Genomic DNA, 17,746 nt, shown 5'->3' with positions numbered 1-17,746 from the left:
ACACCTACAAGTAAGTTTGTTTGTTTTCATTCGGATTTATTTCATGGAGCACTTTTGATATATTGCTGATATGATGAATTGTATGTTTAACAAAAAATAAATATATTAATAAAAAAATTAAAATATATATATTAAAAATTAAATGCCTACTTTACACATTTTACATTATTTTTTATTTATGATTATTTATACAACTATTAATATATACTAATAGTTTATAATAGTTTAAGTTCCATATTCAAGGGGTTTAGCTTGGTTAAAGCAACAAGTTCTCATTATGGAGACCTTGCTTCACATCTCAATACAGACATCTTTGTGGAGTTGTGACTCTTGGTCTTCCATCGGTTGTATTTGTCTTATTGTAAAAGGTGGATTTTAAGTTGTGACTCATAGGTCTTCCAATAGTAATTTCTAGTTTGGTTGCTCGTAAGGAGCTCAAATAAGCTTGTATTTCTCATGTTGTTGCTCAAATGAGCACAAGATTTGTAAATGATCTTTAATATAAAAATAGTTTAAGATCTATAACTACTTTATAATTTTGATTATAATCTATACGAGTCCGCTCTTTTCCATCAAAGTGCAATCTATATTATACCACGTAATAATTCTAATTCTAATAGTAAGTACATAATACTAAGTATATACTTGATCCCATTATAATCAATGGGGTGGGCCATGCAGAAGCTCAGGTCAAATTGAAGCCACTTCGTGATTGAGGATAGATTCTTCAATTGCTTCAACACTATCTCACACATTCCCAACAATTTATAATGATTGAGGCCCTTAAAATTCAGTTTTTGATCACCATTACTCCAATATTTAGGCTTTTTCAGAAATCAGAAAGAAAACCAAGTGACAAAATAACAAACAATTTCCCAGCCAATTTTGCACTAACTCTGATTTCAAATCCTAAACAAGCCCTATTTCTAAGTGATTCGGTAATTTTCCAAGTTCTTCTAAGGTTTTGTGGGTTTTGGACATAATTAAATCAAATTTTAGGAGGCATTTTAACATAATTTAAATGCAAACGATTGTTGAAAATTGGTCATCGATTGATGTAGGAGCTATTACGATAGTAGATAATCGTCTATTATTAGTTAATGGTAATCTATTTGTAATCTATTGTAAATATTAGAATGTTTCTAATATTTAGTTAGCTTTGGTTAGCTTTAGTTAGCTGTAGCATTTTTAGCTTTCTTTCAGCTAGATACGATCATTTCCTAAAGAAACATCATTCCATTCTTTTGTATTTAATGACCTCTCGGTCTCTATTTATAATCAAGCAAATATTTTTCAATTACTTCCATAATAGCCAATACTTCAATTTTTTTTGAGAATTTTATAATTTCTTTCGAAATTATGTGCTCTAAATTTTCAAAATTATTTATGAGTTTTTTCTCATGCCATCTAGGCTTTTGGTTTGTTTTATCTTGGCTAGCAAAGGTCTGAAAACCGTGATTTTTTTTTTCCAACCTACAAATCGCGATTTTTTTGTTGGATTTTCGTCTGCAAATCACCCATATTCTGCATGTTTCTTGGGTGTTTCTCTGTTGATCATGACTCTAACAACCTCAAAGCTATTGGCGTAATCACAAAGAAATGCAGGCAATTAGAGTCGTCTATCACGTTTTTGGTCATCGTTTGATCCCACACGTACAATTCAGACACCATCTTTGGTGTCATTTTTACTCCCCTAAGCCATAGACGACCTCAGATCAGCTATTTGTTATCACCAATCATCATTTTTCTACTTCCAGACTCCATTCTTTTGCAACTTTGACCGTTCATGGCTGCCAACAAGGGTTTTCTTCAAAACCCTAGATTTTTACCACGATTTTTTTAATTACAAAATCTTGGTGGGTTTTTCGAGAGCACAACTGGGTTGTCATCTATTTTTCTAGGTACCTCCATGTTTGAGCTAGTGGATCTAGAAACTAACAATATTTTCCTTCTGGGTTTCTCAAGCTCTCTTTTAGGTCACTCCAAATTTTTTAGGTCTTCCTTTTTTGCCTCGAAGAACGTGCCTCCATAGATTTTCACTTTTTTTCATCTCTAACAAACATTTTGCTCAAGCACAACTCCAAATTCAATGGTCAAAATTATGGCACTTGGAAGTAACGAATCATTGTAAATTTTGAATATCAGAATACGAATCAACTTGTTCTGGGTGTTACAAAGCATCGAACTGCTCCTCGTACTAATCAAGATACTTGGGATCTAAATATTCTAGAGGCGATGATGCTTCTCAAATTATCCATGGCTGATGATCAGCTCTCTCAGATTCCATCCGACAAGACAGTTGCCGAGATATGGACACATTTCAAAGGTCTTCATGAGACTTCTGACAAAAGCAGAGCTTTCTTTTTAAAAAACACTATGTTTTCTATTATCATGGATGAGCGAACCTTGTTCCAGGAACACCTAAATAGGATTCAAGAAATTTGTGATTAGTTGCTTGCCATCGATCACAAGATGGAGGAAAAGGATATTGTGGTTATCACTCTTCGGAGTTTACCAAAGTCCTTTGAGCATTTTATCGAGACTCTCAACATTACGTCTTACGGTGTTCATTTGAAGTTCACTGATCTCTGCACACTTCTATAGCAATATCGGTGGAAACAACAGTTCAATAGCAATTCCAACTCCACCTCCACAGAGCAAGTCTTTGCTGCTAAATCCTTTCAGAAGGATAAAGGCAAGTTTTAACAATCGTCTCAGCAGAAATCTTCTGCTCCAGCTTTAGACGACTCTTAGAAGAAGAGCATTCAATGCAACTATTGCCACAAGTTTGAAAGATCCCTGATGAATCTCTTCTGCTGATCTGTTGTAATTTTATTATTTTTAAATTTGTTTTCCCTGTTTATTAAAATTTTCTTGCAGAACTAGACAAAAGTTGCAAAAGAGTTTGATTGTTTTATGTTTTTGATGATTTTTCAATAAGTAATAACAAAAGTACAACAACATGAACTAGTTCTGAAAATATATTCCAAATACAATCAAAGCAATTTTGCTTCAAGCAGATTTTTGAATATAAAACCTAATTTGTAACCAGATGAACATTTACAATAATATCCAGATGATTACAACCAAGGATAAACCCAACCTGAAGGCCTGAAGGAGAAATACTAGCCCAGAAGGAAGCTACAGCCAAGTTCCAGCTCTCTATTACTACACATGGGAAGGAATATGGCTGCCAAATGTTCTCGTACAGCTGCAAATATGGCTGCCAAGTGCTACCGTAAAGCTGCAAAGTGCCTACACATGGATAGAATACCCAAACCCCAGCTAAAGCTCTGACTTAATACTGCGTTCTCCAGAAGAAACAATGCACAATCTCCAAGATGCTTCTGACTGCAACAAATCCAAACCACTGTTTTGGGGGCTATGTCCCAAACAAGGAAAACAAGTGGGGTTGGCGTCCCAAGTGTTGAAAGCTCAATCAAAGCCGAAATCACAAATCCAAGATGTAATATGTCAATAATGCCTTCAAACTTTGTCTTTACCTCCTTATAACCCACCAAACTTAGCTCGAACCTTAAAAGTGTCTCCATGTGGTGTTGGGTTATAAAATAATATATTTCTCATTTTTAAAGTGGTCAAATATCCAAAAAATGACCTTTTTCCCAATAGAAAGAAATCCATTCACCAAATTGCTCTGAGTCAAAAGAGAAATATTTAGAAAAGTTCAAGACCTTTCCAACGACCTATTACACCAAGGGATATTCACCCAGATGAGGCCAAAAAACCCTTTATCACTCCAAAATGGCTATAACTTAGCCTTATTTAAATTATTAAAATGCTAACTTAGGAGAATACTTAAATATATTAAAATATTTCCCAAATAGCAAACTAATAGACAAAACACCTCTACAAGGTGAAACTGAACTCGTCACCTCCTGTGACTGATGCTAGATACTCTGAAATAACTGACAGTCTCATCCCTCAAAATTAGGGATACTCCTAAAAAAATAGGAACGTCTCTGAATCTCTTAAAACTGAAACCATAGAATGATCTCGTAGAGACTCAAGACTATAACCCATCTCCACCTCCTAAAATGTAGGAAACTCCTACAATTAAGGAACTACCCTCCTACTATCTGAAACTCCAGATGTGAACATTGTATACCCTGACTGAGTCTCTAAACACCACTGCCAACCTACGAGACCCTGATAGGCTAACTCTATCGTCTCTGATGTCCACTCTAGAAAGGGGACATGACAAAGTTTGGGCACATGAACATTGAATGTCGGAAATGCTTAGCTGCACAATCTAAGCAATTTGGTTGGTAGCCCACAGAGAATAATGCGAAGCACTCTGAGCAAATAGAATCTACCTTCTACACTTTTTGATAGCTTTGTGTTTTGGATAGATTAACCATTAAGGGAGGATATTACGATAATAGATAATTGTCTATTATTAGTTACTGGTAATCTATTGTAAATATTAGAATATTTCTAATATTTAGTTAGCTTTAGTTAGTTGTAGCTTTTTAAGCTTCTTTCAGCTAGAATAGAATGTTTCTATTCTTTACAATTGTTTCCTAAAGAAACATCGTTCCATTGTTTTGTATATAATGACCTCTCGGTCTCTATTAATAATCAAGCAAATATTTACCAATTACTTCCATAATAGATGCATCCTTGGTGTAAGAGCAATCTTGCATCGACCAAAAATATTTCTATTTTGTCTTTTCAATAAGGGTTATTTCAGTCCAGAGTTTCTATTTGTGGAAGCTTACTACTCTTAGTAAGTTAGTCATAAGAGCTCTAAATGTTCTAATTCTCAGGTGCAGGTTCATCTTAGATATATCAGCTCGCGAAACAAGTTTCATTGTCATAGCTTATTTATTGGTTAAGTTATTGCAACTTTTTTATATGAATTTTTAGTATAAAAACTTTGAGGTTAGTTTTGAAGGCCTCAAAGGCTCCGAAACAAGGTCAAAGCTTGTTTGATAGATGCTTGCACAATCAATAATTGTAGAACAGTGGCTGTCATTTCAAAAAATGGGTTATAATAGCCAATCAGATCAATGGTTTGTAAATTATGATCTCCAAAAGTTGGGCTACCTGAATCTAGAAAATATAATTTATAATTGTTTTAAGCCAATTCTATGTAATAAAATAATATAATTTTTGGGTCAGTCAGTCTCAAAGGTTAGGGCTAATGTCTAGAACTTTCTCGTGTAGTGGAAATTGCCTATATAAGGAAGGCTCGTAGGTTGTTTAGGGCAGTTCTGGGTGGAGGTTGTCAACTCTGTCTTGTTGAATATTGTGAGGAAGGCGCCCATTTGGCTTTACCTATAATTTCATATTTGTGTTGATAACAACAAGCCCATATTTTGTTCTTGCAAATTATTGTTGTTTCACTATTTATGTTGTGTTTGTGCTATTAAGGGGAGCACCCTTCACAAGTAGTATCAAAGCAGGAGTTGTTGGGTGTGTAGATAGATTGCCAATTGTGAGGCAATTTGCACCAGGATCGTGATTTAGCATTTCAATGATAAGCGTGAAAATGCCTCCATGAAGGGAATGTGGTGGAAGACTCGGAGTTGTGCCACCAAAGGTTAGAACCCTCCAGAAACAAATGCAAGAATTGTAAGAATAGATTCGCAAAGGGATGTATCTTGTCATAAGAGATGAAAGTGAGGATGAAAGAGAAGCAAACAGTGATCAAGAAGGATGAGACGAAGTTCTGAACCAAGAGGAATAAAGGCTTTTCAAGGCCCTCAAGATTGGGAAAAGACCTAGATTGAGGTTCCCAAATTTTAGAGAAATCTTAACTGAAGAAATTGACTGATTGGATCAAGGAGTTGGAAGAATATTTTGAGTATAAAGATCTTGATAGAGTCAAGTTTGCAAAGGCTAGACTAAAGGGTCGTGTGAAGATTTGGTCGCAGAAGATCCAATTGGAGCAAAATAGAAGAGGAACAAAAAAAATCACAAGATGGGATCAAATGGTGGATAAATTGAAGCAACAATCCGCAAGCGGAAAGATCTATTTCGGAGTATATAGAAAAATTCTACTGAGTCCTCATCAAAACAAGCCATACGGAAGCTAACAAGGAGAAAGTTGCCCTTTACCTTAATGGGTTGAGGCCAAGTCTTTAGAAGGAGTTGAGTCTAGTCAAAATGAATAGTACTAAGGAGGCATACCAATTTTCCCTACGAGCTGAGGGAAATTTGAAAAAGAAGTTTGCGAGAAGACAAAGCGCAAGAGGTCATGGTGGAAGATTGGGTAAACAGTCTTATGGAGACCAAAATGAAGATTGGAAGAAGGATGAGGCCAGTAGTAGCAATTAGAATCAGAGGCGAAACAATTTCAATCATTTCCATGATCAGAATAATAGAGATCAAAGAGGAAGAGGAGAAGGATCGGGAAAAAAAACATGTTTTCATTGCAAAGAAGGTCATAGAGCATTTGAATGTCCTCAATGCCTAGGGAGGACTGAAGGTCGGGCAAGAGTTGCACATGTGGATGACGATACCAAATCATCACATTCTGAAGACGTTGAAAGAGAAATCTAGCTAATAAAAGAATCATGCTAAGTGGTGAGAATGAACCTGATCAAAGGAGGAGCTTGTTTCATACCAAGTGCAAGTGTGAGGATAAGTGTTGTGATGTGATTATCAATGCTGGAAGCACTGAAAATTTAGTGTCAAAGGAGATGGTCACAAAGTTAAAGCTCAAGAGGCAAAAACACCCACACCCATACTGTATTGCTTGGGTACAGGATGACCACAAGGTCATGGTCAATGAACACTGCCTAGCGAAGTTCAAGATTGGAAGCTACTATGATGAGGTACTATGTGATATCATACCCATGGATGCATGTCATATGTTGTTGGGTAGGCCATGGTAGTTTAATAGGCGTGTTGCACATGATGGTCGTGCAAATACCCATTCCCTGACAAAAGATGGAGTGCAACAAAGCCAAAGCCATTAGAGGACATAGAATAAAAGGTATGCAATAATACCACAATAAGTTTTATTGATGAAAGAAAGTTCCTAAAAGGTATGAGGCATGAGCATATGTGTTTTGCTATATTTCCAAAAGATGGTAAAGAAGTAGAAGATGAACCTGCAAAAGTTGCAGATTTGTTGGATGAGTTTCTAGATATTGTATCCAATAATGTGTCTGATGGATTATCACCAGCGAAGAAGATCAGTCATCAAACAAACTTGATTCCAGGAGCTAGTTTTCCAAATAAGACAGCACAGAAAATGACACCACGAAAAAGTGAAGAGCTGAACAGACAAGTACAGGAGTTGTTGCAAAAGTGGTCAATTAGCGAGAGTTTGAGTCCATGTGTTGTACCACCAATATCAGCACCAAAGAAGAATGGAAAATGGAGGATTCTAGGGCTATCAACAAGATCACAATCAAGTACAGATTTCTATTAATGTGGATGGATGATATTATGGATTGTTTGAGCAGAGCTTTGTATTTCACAAAGATAAATCTGAAGAGTGTATCTCATCAGATTTGGATTAGAGAAGGAGATAAATGTAAGATTGGCTTCAAGACAAAGGAAAGATTGTATTAGTGGTTAGTCATGCATTTTGGGCTAACCAATGCACCAAGCACTTTCATGTAGCTCGTGAATGAGGTACTGAAAGAATTTCAAAGTAAGTTTGTCATTGTTTACTTGGATGATATTTTGAGCTTCAACAACATTGGAGGAGCATATAATGCATCCAAGAGTGATTGTGAAGTTGAGGGAAGAGAAATTGCTGATTTATTGAAGAAGTGCAGTTTTGTAAAGGAGTTAGTATATCTGGGATTTGTAGTTTCAGCAGAAGCTCTAAAATTGGACCTAGAGAAGGTGAAGACTATCCTTGAATGGCCTTTCCCGTGGAGTGCTCCTAAGGTACGATCTTTTCACAGACTAGCTAGCTTTTATAGAAAGTTTATCAAGAGATTTAGCAATATTTGTGGACCCTTGATTGAAACAATGAGGGGGTAGGAAAGAGTTTAGCTGGACTATAGGAGCAGAAGAGTTTTAATTTGTTGAAACTAAGAGTTATAGAACAACCTGTTTCAGCACTTCCAGATTTTAATAAGGTGTTTCAAGTAGACTGTGATGCTAGTGGCAATGTAATAGGAGTTGTTTTGAGCCAAGAAGGTAGACCTATTGCTTATTTCAATGAGAAGCTAAATTATGCCAAAAGGAAATATTATATTTTTAATCAAGAATTTTATGCTATAGTTCAGGCATTGAAGAAGTGGAGACACTATCTTTTTCCTAAGGAGTTTGTTTTGTATACTGATCATCAAGCTTTGCAATATTTGAATAGTCAAGCAATGTTGAATCAAAGGCATTTGAAATGAGCTGAATTTTGCAAAGTTACACATTTATTTTGAAAAACAAGTGCGAGAAGTCTAACAAAGCTGCAGATGCTCTTAGCAAGAGACAACTTTTGTTGACAGAGATGCAAACGGAGGTGGTTGGATTCAAGGAACTCAAGAGTTCGTATCCATAGGATCCTGATTTTGGTGAAGCTTGGAATGCTTGTATAGAACCTATTACACTTGACACGACAAAGTGGTTGGATTTCATCGTCTAGGATGAAATGTTATTGAGAGGAAGTCAATTGTCTATATTTCATGGAGTTCTACAAGGGAAAAACTCATCAAGAAGAAGCATAGTGCAGGATTGGCTAGAAATTTTGGTAGAGATAAAAATAATGCTTTGATTATTGAGAATTATTACTGGTCACAATTGCAACAAGATGCCAAGAAGTTTGTATAGAGTTGCATAGTATGTCAAAAGACAAAAGGAACAAAACAGAATACAAGGTTGTATCAGCCATTACCTATTCCAGAGAAGTCATTGGAGGATATCAACATGGACTTTGTTATTGGTTACCACGGACTCAGCGAGGGCATATTATGATTTTTGTAGTGGTTGACAAGTTTTCAAAGATGACACATTTCATTCTCTGCAAGAAGACTAGTGATGTTGTTCATGTGGCAAATTTGTTTTTCACAGAAGTGGTGAGACTACATGGTCTACCATAGAGCATAGATTTAGATTAAGACACTAAGTTTGTTAGGTATTTATGGCGTACAATGTGGAAGAAGTTGAAGACAGATTTGAAGGCGCTTATATGGCTTTGCATATTATATTTCTAAAATCTGTAATTTCATTCTTTTGGAGATAATAAGGAGCCCATATTTTATTCTCGTAAATTGCTGTTGTTTCTCTATTTCCGTTATGTGTTTGTGGTATTCAGGGGAGCACCCTTCATCATCAATATTCTTCACATCAGGATTTTTTCAAGGAAAAGTTGGCTGGCTCCACAATTTGGGATTAGTTGGGCCTAACCGCATTTTTTCACAAATTATTGCTTCTTTGATAAAAACAAACCAAAGGAAGCACTCCTAAAAAATCAGGACATCCATACATATTGAGTTAAAGTTTTTGATAAACTGTAAAACGAACTTTTGAAGGCACCCCGAAAACCATATAAAAAAAGTTGACCAAAGAGAAGCAGGAGAAAGATCAACACATGGAAATCCCTCACTAGCCCAACAACAGCTAATAGAAGCCATCAGCAGCCTAACAACACAAGAAAAAAATCAGAAAGAACTAGAAAGGGAAAAGAAACCAGCAGCACAATTACAATTCCTTCAACGATTCTGCAGCCTCCAATTCATGTTGGTCGAAGCATTCCCAGAGATTAGCAAATCTAACCAAACCTCTCTTTTTATCTTCAAAGTTTTTCTTTTTGCTGCCCCTAGTGCAAGAACTAGGCCCAGCTTGATTATATTTCTTATCTTTACCCTAGTTGCGCTGCTCTTCCCAGAAGTTATTCAGCTTCTTGGCGAGCATGTATATCACCTCCACATTGTTCTTAATTGAGCAATGGCAAACCTTTGCCACCCTTTCAAAGTTAAAACTTAGTTTTAATGATTTTTTACATCATGTTCCACTGTAGTTGTTCTCTCTTCCATATCCTGCTTTAAATTATCCATATTAGTATATTACTAACCTTATGGTCTAGGTCTTTTTTTATGGCTCCCAAATCCGACTCAATTTTATCAATCTTCAAAGCGCCTCCCAGCCTTTTAGGATATTTGTCTCCTTTATGATACTACTTTTTCCTTGATCTCCTAGAAGCTTCTCCTATATAATTTCCATTTTCATGTTGATGTGGTTATTATCAACAAAAAACCCAATTTGTAATTTTGTGTTGGCAGTTAACCATATCCCTCACAAAATCTAGACCTCCTTCAAGTCATTGGCATTGGTAGCATTAATACATAGAGGAAAACATTTGTAGGAGTTTTTGCAATATGGTCAAGAGTAGGCAGAAAAGGCATTGCCAACCCTAGGCCTTTCACCTTGACATTCCAAGTAGAGTCGTGACCACCTCTCTCACAAGGTTTGTTCCCCTCCATCCAATGGTTATGCCCCAGACAAGTAGGGTCTTCACTAGAGTCTTGTCTATCAAGATTGCACATTTTCTCTTTACCTTTCCTCCTATTGAAATTCTCTTACTTTAGACATCTATACCCTTCACAATCTCATCTTTGCATTCATTCATTCCATGCATCTCTTTGCGGTGAAGCATAATCCTCCAGCCACAAGGTAGCAACAACTGCTTTCCCATTTTCTTAGGTCCCTTGGAAGTATCTTTCTTATCCTTCCTTTGATAGGAGTAAACACTTCCTGAATTATTCCACATAATCCTCAGAAATCTCTTCATCAACCAAATCCCTAATATTCTCCCAGATAATTTTCAAAGGGTCCTTATTATTCTATTCATCAACGATCGATATTCTCTGCTAAAAAATTGCTGTCATTGATGCCAAAGAAAAATGAGTGTCAAAACAAGATAGAAATGATGAAATAAAGTTAAATATTATTCATATGTGCCAACCTAGCTTTGGTGCCCTTCTTAGAGTTTTATTTATTGCACATAAATATTGATGTCATGAGCGAAGCATCTTTTTGTGGTACCCATGTTAAGAGGTATTTAAAATAAAAATGAAATATATCTTTTGCTGGCCAACCTCTTTGATGACAATCTATTGCTAAAAAATCACTTTGTTGATGCATAAACTGATAAAGCAAAGATTTTTGTTGAACCACACAACTATATGTCAAGATGTGATTTTAGGCTAATCATTTACAGGGCTGTACAGTGATGCGTTGCAGTTCAATATGTTCTGTTTTACCCTAAGTTTTATTCCTGGATTTGCAGATCTGATACACTGCATATTACAGCCTGACAATTTTTTCCACAATTAAACCTCCAGTGTTTCACCTGAAACAATTATAATTTGTAGCTTTCTGAAACAAGGTTATCCAGAATGAATTTTTGCAAGTTCAGCTCTCGATCACCAGCGTAACTTCATGATCACATAAACGATTGCATTTCTAGGGGATCCATATAAGACCAGAGATGAGATAAGTATATTAAATAAAATCTTTTCAAGTAATTCATAATTTTAAATGAAGGTAGACTATGCAAGTTAATTAAAACCTTGCCTCACAAAAGCACTTGAAAACGAATTGTGGTTTTCCCTAAATTTTATTCCTGGATTGGCACATCTGATCCCAAAGCATATTGCAACTTGACTAATCTTTCCAGAATTAAACCTGCAGCATTTCACCTGCAACAATTATTATTTATTATAATTTTCTGAGACATGGATTCCTAACTGAGTTTTAGCAAGTTCAGCTCTGGAACAGCAGAGTCATTTCATGATCATATAAACAACTGCACTTCTAGAGGATCAAAATGAGACCAGAGATGAGATAGGCATGTTGAATAAAAGCTTTTCAAGCAATTCATTATTTAAAATGGAGGTACTATGCAAGTTCATTTAAATCTTGCCTCGCAAAAGCACTTGAAAACAAATTCAGCTGCAATACATTCTTGTAGGCTTGATGTGCGAAGGAATATCCTCAGAATGGAATTAAGAGCAGGTTCTACATCTGGATCATCCCCAAGAAGTCTGCTGCCAAGAGCATCCCGGTTCTGAGCATGCCCAAGAATCAAGTCCCCAATGCACCTTAATGCCTGCAGAAGGAAGCTAATAGATTAAACTCAAAATTGAGTTAATGCACAAAGAAATATTCAAATAAACTGTTTTTAAGCAAAAAACGAGTTGACACATATCCACGAGGCCAAACTGCAGCAAATTATAATGCTAGGCACCAAATTAAAAGAGTTGAATTTGCCCCTTTAATCATTGACATTGCTGAATCAAAAGCAAGGATTGCATTTGCTTAACAATCGAGAAAATAAATAATCATGATTGCACTTTCATCTGGATTGTCATCTAGCAACATTGTACAATTATGATTAAGCCAGCTTATTGGGCTTGAAATAAGGTTTAAAAGACTTTGATAAAAGCATATGAATCTGCATTCATGAAGAAAGATATTCAAATTTATGGCTAGCCAACTTCCAGAAACAGTAAAATCTCTGCATAGTTTCAAATCCAATTGTACAAGTTGTGGTAAATTTTACTTTGTATTTCAGGAACAGTTTAAATGTCAACCGTATCTATTTAACATCAAAGCAAGCAAAACATAATTCCACCAATTTTCACATTCTCAAATAAGAAAAATCATCAAATGAGACCAGAACATACAAAAAAAAAACTACATATAATTGGTAGGAAATATAAATAATGCTTGTTCCTATGCTAGCTGCCTTAAAGCAGATAATCATATTATACAGCTAATATGGACTTGGCCTGGTGCCAAGGTCTTACATTATAGATAAATCCAATTCAAGGGATGACTGTTAAAAGGACATTCGTCCTTCCCATATTTTTGAGAGAGTTGGTATATGGGTCATTATCATTACAGAGTAAATTTATTTAATACACTTTAATATTGTACCCAGAAAAGTTTCCTAGGATTAAAACACACTCCAAAATTCTTACAAGACGTGAAGATGCAAGGAGATTAAGAAACTTCTGCCCATCCCTTTGGTCAGTGAAGTACTGCAGACACTATCTCTTGGACTGGCCATACCAGGGATGTTTAAATTCCAACAATTCCAGAAGATAGGTCTAGAGTTGCATCAACTCCAGAGAGAACAATTAGACATCATCACAAGGTCTGACATCATCTATCAATTTTAGAGGCCAAGAAAACATTTAATGATCTAAAATTGCAACATAGTACTAATTCCAGGGAGCAGTTATTGGCAATAGAAACCTTAAAACGAATAGGAGACCAATATTTTAGATTCCGAAATTAACAATAGCCAATTTTTAATTGACTAGAGAGTAGCAATCCATACAGACATCACCTCACAGGAATAAAAATGATGAGTTATTCAGAAAACCGTTTTAAAAGACATACTTTGACCTAGCTATATTTTTGCTGGCCAGAAAGAAAGCATAAATTGGCTTAGTAGCAATGAACCTAAATTTAGACTTTTCCGATGTAATAGTTTTGATAGCTGTTGAACAGAAATCGCGAGCAACCAAGAAACCAAACAAACACTAAATGGCATTGTCGAGTTATGCTTCAGTTACTGAAATATCAAACTTCCTATATGCATATACTATTATACACAAGTATTGCATAAAAAGATACCAGAGCCAATAGCTAATTTGATGGTAGAGGATAAACTTGAAGATCCAATAGAATTCACTCAGCCAAAGAAAAACCATAAATGGGAATGATAATGACAACTATATCTGTAAACAAACATAGAAAATAGTAAAAGAAAATGAAGAAATATGCATACCTAGACAAACAACTACCACTGCATATACTAAAGCAAAAAGAAGCAACATGATCTTATCAGTAAGTATAAAGCACACAGACATTTCTCTTAACCGCTAAGTGGAATTGGAATATGCACACATCTTGTCAATGGATATAATTATTTCCAAGTCCTAGAAATAAAATTCAAAGCTTCAAACTATAAAATTTTAACTAATCAATAAAAATATATCTTACCGCACAACGAACTACAATTGCAGCCCATCTACTTTCAACACTCAACATCAGAAGATGGTCCAAGAGTTTATTCTGCATTCATTAATCAAATTTTCAAATACATTAAACATGCTAGAATGTGACAACTTGTATCGAATAAGAAATGAAAAACAAGGATATAATGGAAAACCTGGGAAAATACTGTTTGATTGGCTATTCTATTTGCATCTCTTGTAGGTTCCACATCTGAACTTCCAGCTAAAAGCAATGCAACAGTCTCCAATGCTCCTAGCAAATTCACAGTCTGCAAATATAGTGAGCAGCACAAAATTAAAAATATTCAAATACAACTAAAACTAAACTATTTAGTCTCTAGATGCATTGAGAAATATAAATTTACACAATAAAATATGAGCAAAATTTAGCTATAAATATATTTAGTGTGAAATTAAAAATGAACGAGTATGAGTAAACTGAACAAAGTATTTAGGAAGAACATATGGTTTTCCAATGGATGATTTAGATATGGAATTTGATAAGGAAATGAAATCTGAACATTTCATAATATGGTACATCAGACATCCCAGCCCTGGGAAAGCCAGTCATCTAACTAAAACAGTTATTGATGTCAAACAAAATTTCAAGAACAAGAGCTAACCTTTTGTTGTGTGAACCCATCAGCAATACCCTTACGAAGCTTTATAAGGGATACCACGGATTGTAGCCCTATTGTCTCTCTTAATAAAATCTGATGAAAACAAATATCAATCTTAAATCTTGAAAGATAAGTGGCAATAAAGAGATGGGCTGCCCACAACAGCATCACAAACCTGATTTGTTGGATTATTTCGAAGAAGGTTGTTGAGTAGTTCAAGGCAATCCTGTTTTACAATTATCAGTAAATTAGAAGTCAAATAATTGGAATTAAATACCACAAACAATTCAGAACAAGTATATGCATATAGTATTCTCATAAAAGGCACTCTTACTGCAGCGGATGACTTTATTGAACTTGATCACTTCATATAATATCTGTCTGTAATGCTGCTCATGGAAAAATAATCCTTTTCCAGACAACAATTAATCATGATAAATTTGCACTCAGTCCACTGGCTGCCTTTTGTTTGAAAATTTTGAAAGCTTTTATATAAACTCAGTCAACCCAATCTTTCAAAAGATTGTAACTTTTTGGCAATTAAAATACAGTTTCTGAGTTAAAGGGTTCCCTTGAAATTTTGCAGACTTTTTCCCCCGACCCAACTTTTCCCTGAGTAATTGAAAAGAAGTATACATTTGGTTTGCTAATTTACTCCCAAGGAAGATTTGCTACCATAATGCTGCCTACATTCGATACAGCAATGCAGAGATAAAAATTCCTAGATGCACACAACTCCTCAAAAAAATTGTGTCGTGCAAGAGATGTGAGGTTTCATCATAAAGATTCTTCACAAGGTTTACCTAACGACCTGCAATAATAAAAAATTTCTCCAGATATAGTAATTGCAAAGAGGCAACCATAGCTGGATATCTTTCAGAAAAACAATTATCTTGCTTTTGGGTAAAACATTGTGTTACATCCCTTCCTAGTAAATTATCATTTAAAACTACAATAACTAATTCCTATAAAATGTGACTATGACAGTTGAATGGGTTTCGGTTAAATTTCATAATATGAATTTTCTAATGAGAATAGAAATATAAATTTTGGTAAAGTGGATTCTAACGTATAGTTTGTTATAGAAGGAAATAAATCCTTTTTTTGGAAAATAGGAAAATGAATTGTTGATGCGAATTTATATTTAGTTTAAAAATTGAGTTTATTAAAATGGCATGGATATCTAATTCACCATGCCAATGGATGGAGGAGATTCATCCCACGAACAGGGAACAGTATCATCAAAGTAAGAGTGCATGAGCAAACCGTAAAAGTTAGGAATGTCATCCGAGCTAGAACCTGGATCGCTGTTAATTGTTTAGGGTTGGCATAGAGGTATTCCAAGGATTAGTGTTAGAATGTGGTGGTGATGCTATTATTGGTGTTATCATTAATGGTTGTCATTGATGTCAACATATCCTATGCTTAGATGTTGATTGGATGCTTTGGTGATCCGGTAGTGTGTGCTTTGGATCTTGTGCCGTAAAAATTTATCTTTAGCTATGTCAGTGCTAGTTCCATTTATCTTGCAACATAATGTCATATGTTTGTTTAGGTCCGTTCCTTTCTAGAAAGTGGTTGTTGTGCTTTGGTTCAAGTATTTGCATTGTAATGTATTGATCCTATCTCTTGGTTCAAAAGATCTCGGTGTAGTGTGCTCTTATAAGCAAGGTGTATTGTATTGAATGAGGTGGTCCATATTTCATTCCTTACCACCACAAGAATATTTCAATGTGACCTATTTCAAATTGCATTAGGCCAACCTAGTTATTGACATGAGATGTAATGGACACCCAAGAATGCCCAAAAGCTGAATCAATTGCTGAAATTATATTAATTCTAAAAATGCTGCAATCAAGTACAAAGAGATGTATTCCAAAGGCCAAACCCTAAGGGAATGACGTCTAGAATGTTACAACAGAGAATGAACGTCCTCTATTGCCAAAAAAGGAGTGTTATTCACACATCCAAGCTCTTATCAAATGCAAATCATAATCATCAGATACAATAATCCGATGCTCAGCAATCAAACTTTCAGCCCTATTTATCCTTTTCTTCATCCTTCTGGAAGGAACTAAAACATTAATTAATTGCAAGAGTTAGAAGCTTCCTCCTTCCAATAATTAATGCATACCCTAGTAATTCCTCCCTGGCAATAATTAATTAAATCACGAGAGGCTTCCGTCCTTCCAATAATTAATACATACCCTAGAAACTATTAATACAAAGTCACCTTTTAATTTTAATTAGACTTTAATTTTCTTATCCTCCACTTAGACTTTGGAGAACGTGACAGCTAAAAGATGGGATCATTACATGAGAGTGATGATTCTATTTGTTGTGATATGCTGGTATGCGAGTAATATGCGAAGTGAATGCAACTCTAAAAAGGAAAGGTTTGTGTATTGATGTATATGCGAGTTGGTGCAATTGGTAGTAAATTGTTATATCAGTTTTGTGTTGCTCATTGTTGGTGATACTGACTTCCATAGTGGATTCATTTTCATTTCTTATATTCTGGCAGTGAGCCTTCCTATTTCTGGGTAGTTAGCCCAACCAACAATGAAACTTATCTGCAGTGAGCAAACCGACAGTGAGCCCTTGTAAAAATCACCTTAACCAATGTTCTTTTCATGAGAATTAGTTTCTCTATGGTTTTTCCCATCTTGGATTTCTACGTAAACTCTGATGTTAATGGTGTTTGATGTTCATATCTATTGTAAGTTTTTGATTTCTTTAAGTATTCACCAAATTAAAAAAGGTTAAGGAAATTGTGAGTATAACTGATTCACACCTGCCCCCCCCTCTCAAAGTTATTTGGCACATTCACCAATTGGTATGAAAGCTTTGGTTCCTTGGAGAGAGTTTAACCGCTCCAGGTAAAAAAAGTGGCACACAAATTGACTATCCCTCTGTTTGATGGATCTTATTATAAGAACTAGAAGGTACAAATGAGAGGATACATGACTTTTATTAATTAAACTACTTGAACAGTTTTGGAGACAAGATATGTTGCACCTCAGAATGGCCCTACTACTCAAGATGAAATTTTAGCCTATGAGAAGAATGAGAAAGCAAGGTATGTGATTTTCATTGCTTTATCAAACACAGAGTAGACTTAAGTTATTTCATTGAATATTGCTTATGATGCTTTGGAAAAGTTGAAAGAGATTTCTG

General features: G+C 35.3%; 1 protein-coding gene across 3 annotated transcripts in view; it reads right to left on the bottom strand.

Moving 5' to 3' along the window:
- GC6 (golgin Putative 6) overlaps window positions 1-17,746 on the bottom strand; it is a 156,147-nt gene that overhangs the window by 23,913 nt on the left and 114,488 nt on the right. For all 3 annotated transcript variants that reach the window (XM_089786021.1, XM_089786018.1, XM_089786026.1), the window contains exons 11-15: window positions 14,745-14,795; window positions 14,573-14,662; window positions 14,105-14,218; window positions 13,936-14,007; window positions 11,846-12,031 (exon numbers count right to left, since the gene is read on the bottom strand). In XM_089786021.1, the coding sequence (XP_089642147.1) occupies window positions 11,846-12,031; window positions 13,936-14,007; window positions 14,105-14,218; window positions 14,573-14,662; window positions 14,745-14,795 (513 nt within the window). The remainder of the gene's footprint in view (window positions 1-11,845; window positions 12,032-13,935; window positions 14,008-14,104; window positions 14,219-14,572; window positions 14,663-14,744; window positions 14,796-17,746) is intronic.

Source organism: Cupressus sempervirens, chromosome 1, assembly GCF_028749045.1.
Source record: "Cupressus sempervirens isolate cs-2001-9-10 chromosome 1, ASM2874904v1, whole genome shotgun sequence".
Lineage (NCBI taxonomy): Eukaryota > Viridiplantae > Streptophyta > Pinopsida > Cupressales > Cupressaceae > Cupressus > Cupressus sempervirens.
This window is presented reverse-complemented; position numbering and strand designations above follow the sequence as displayed.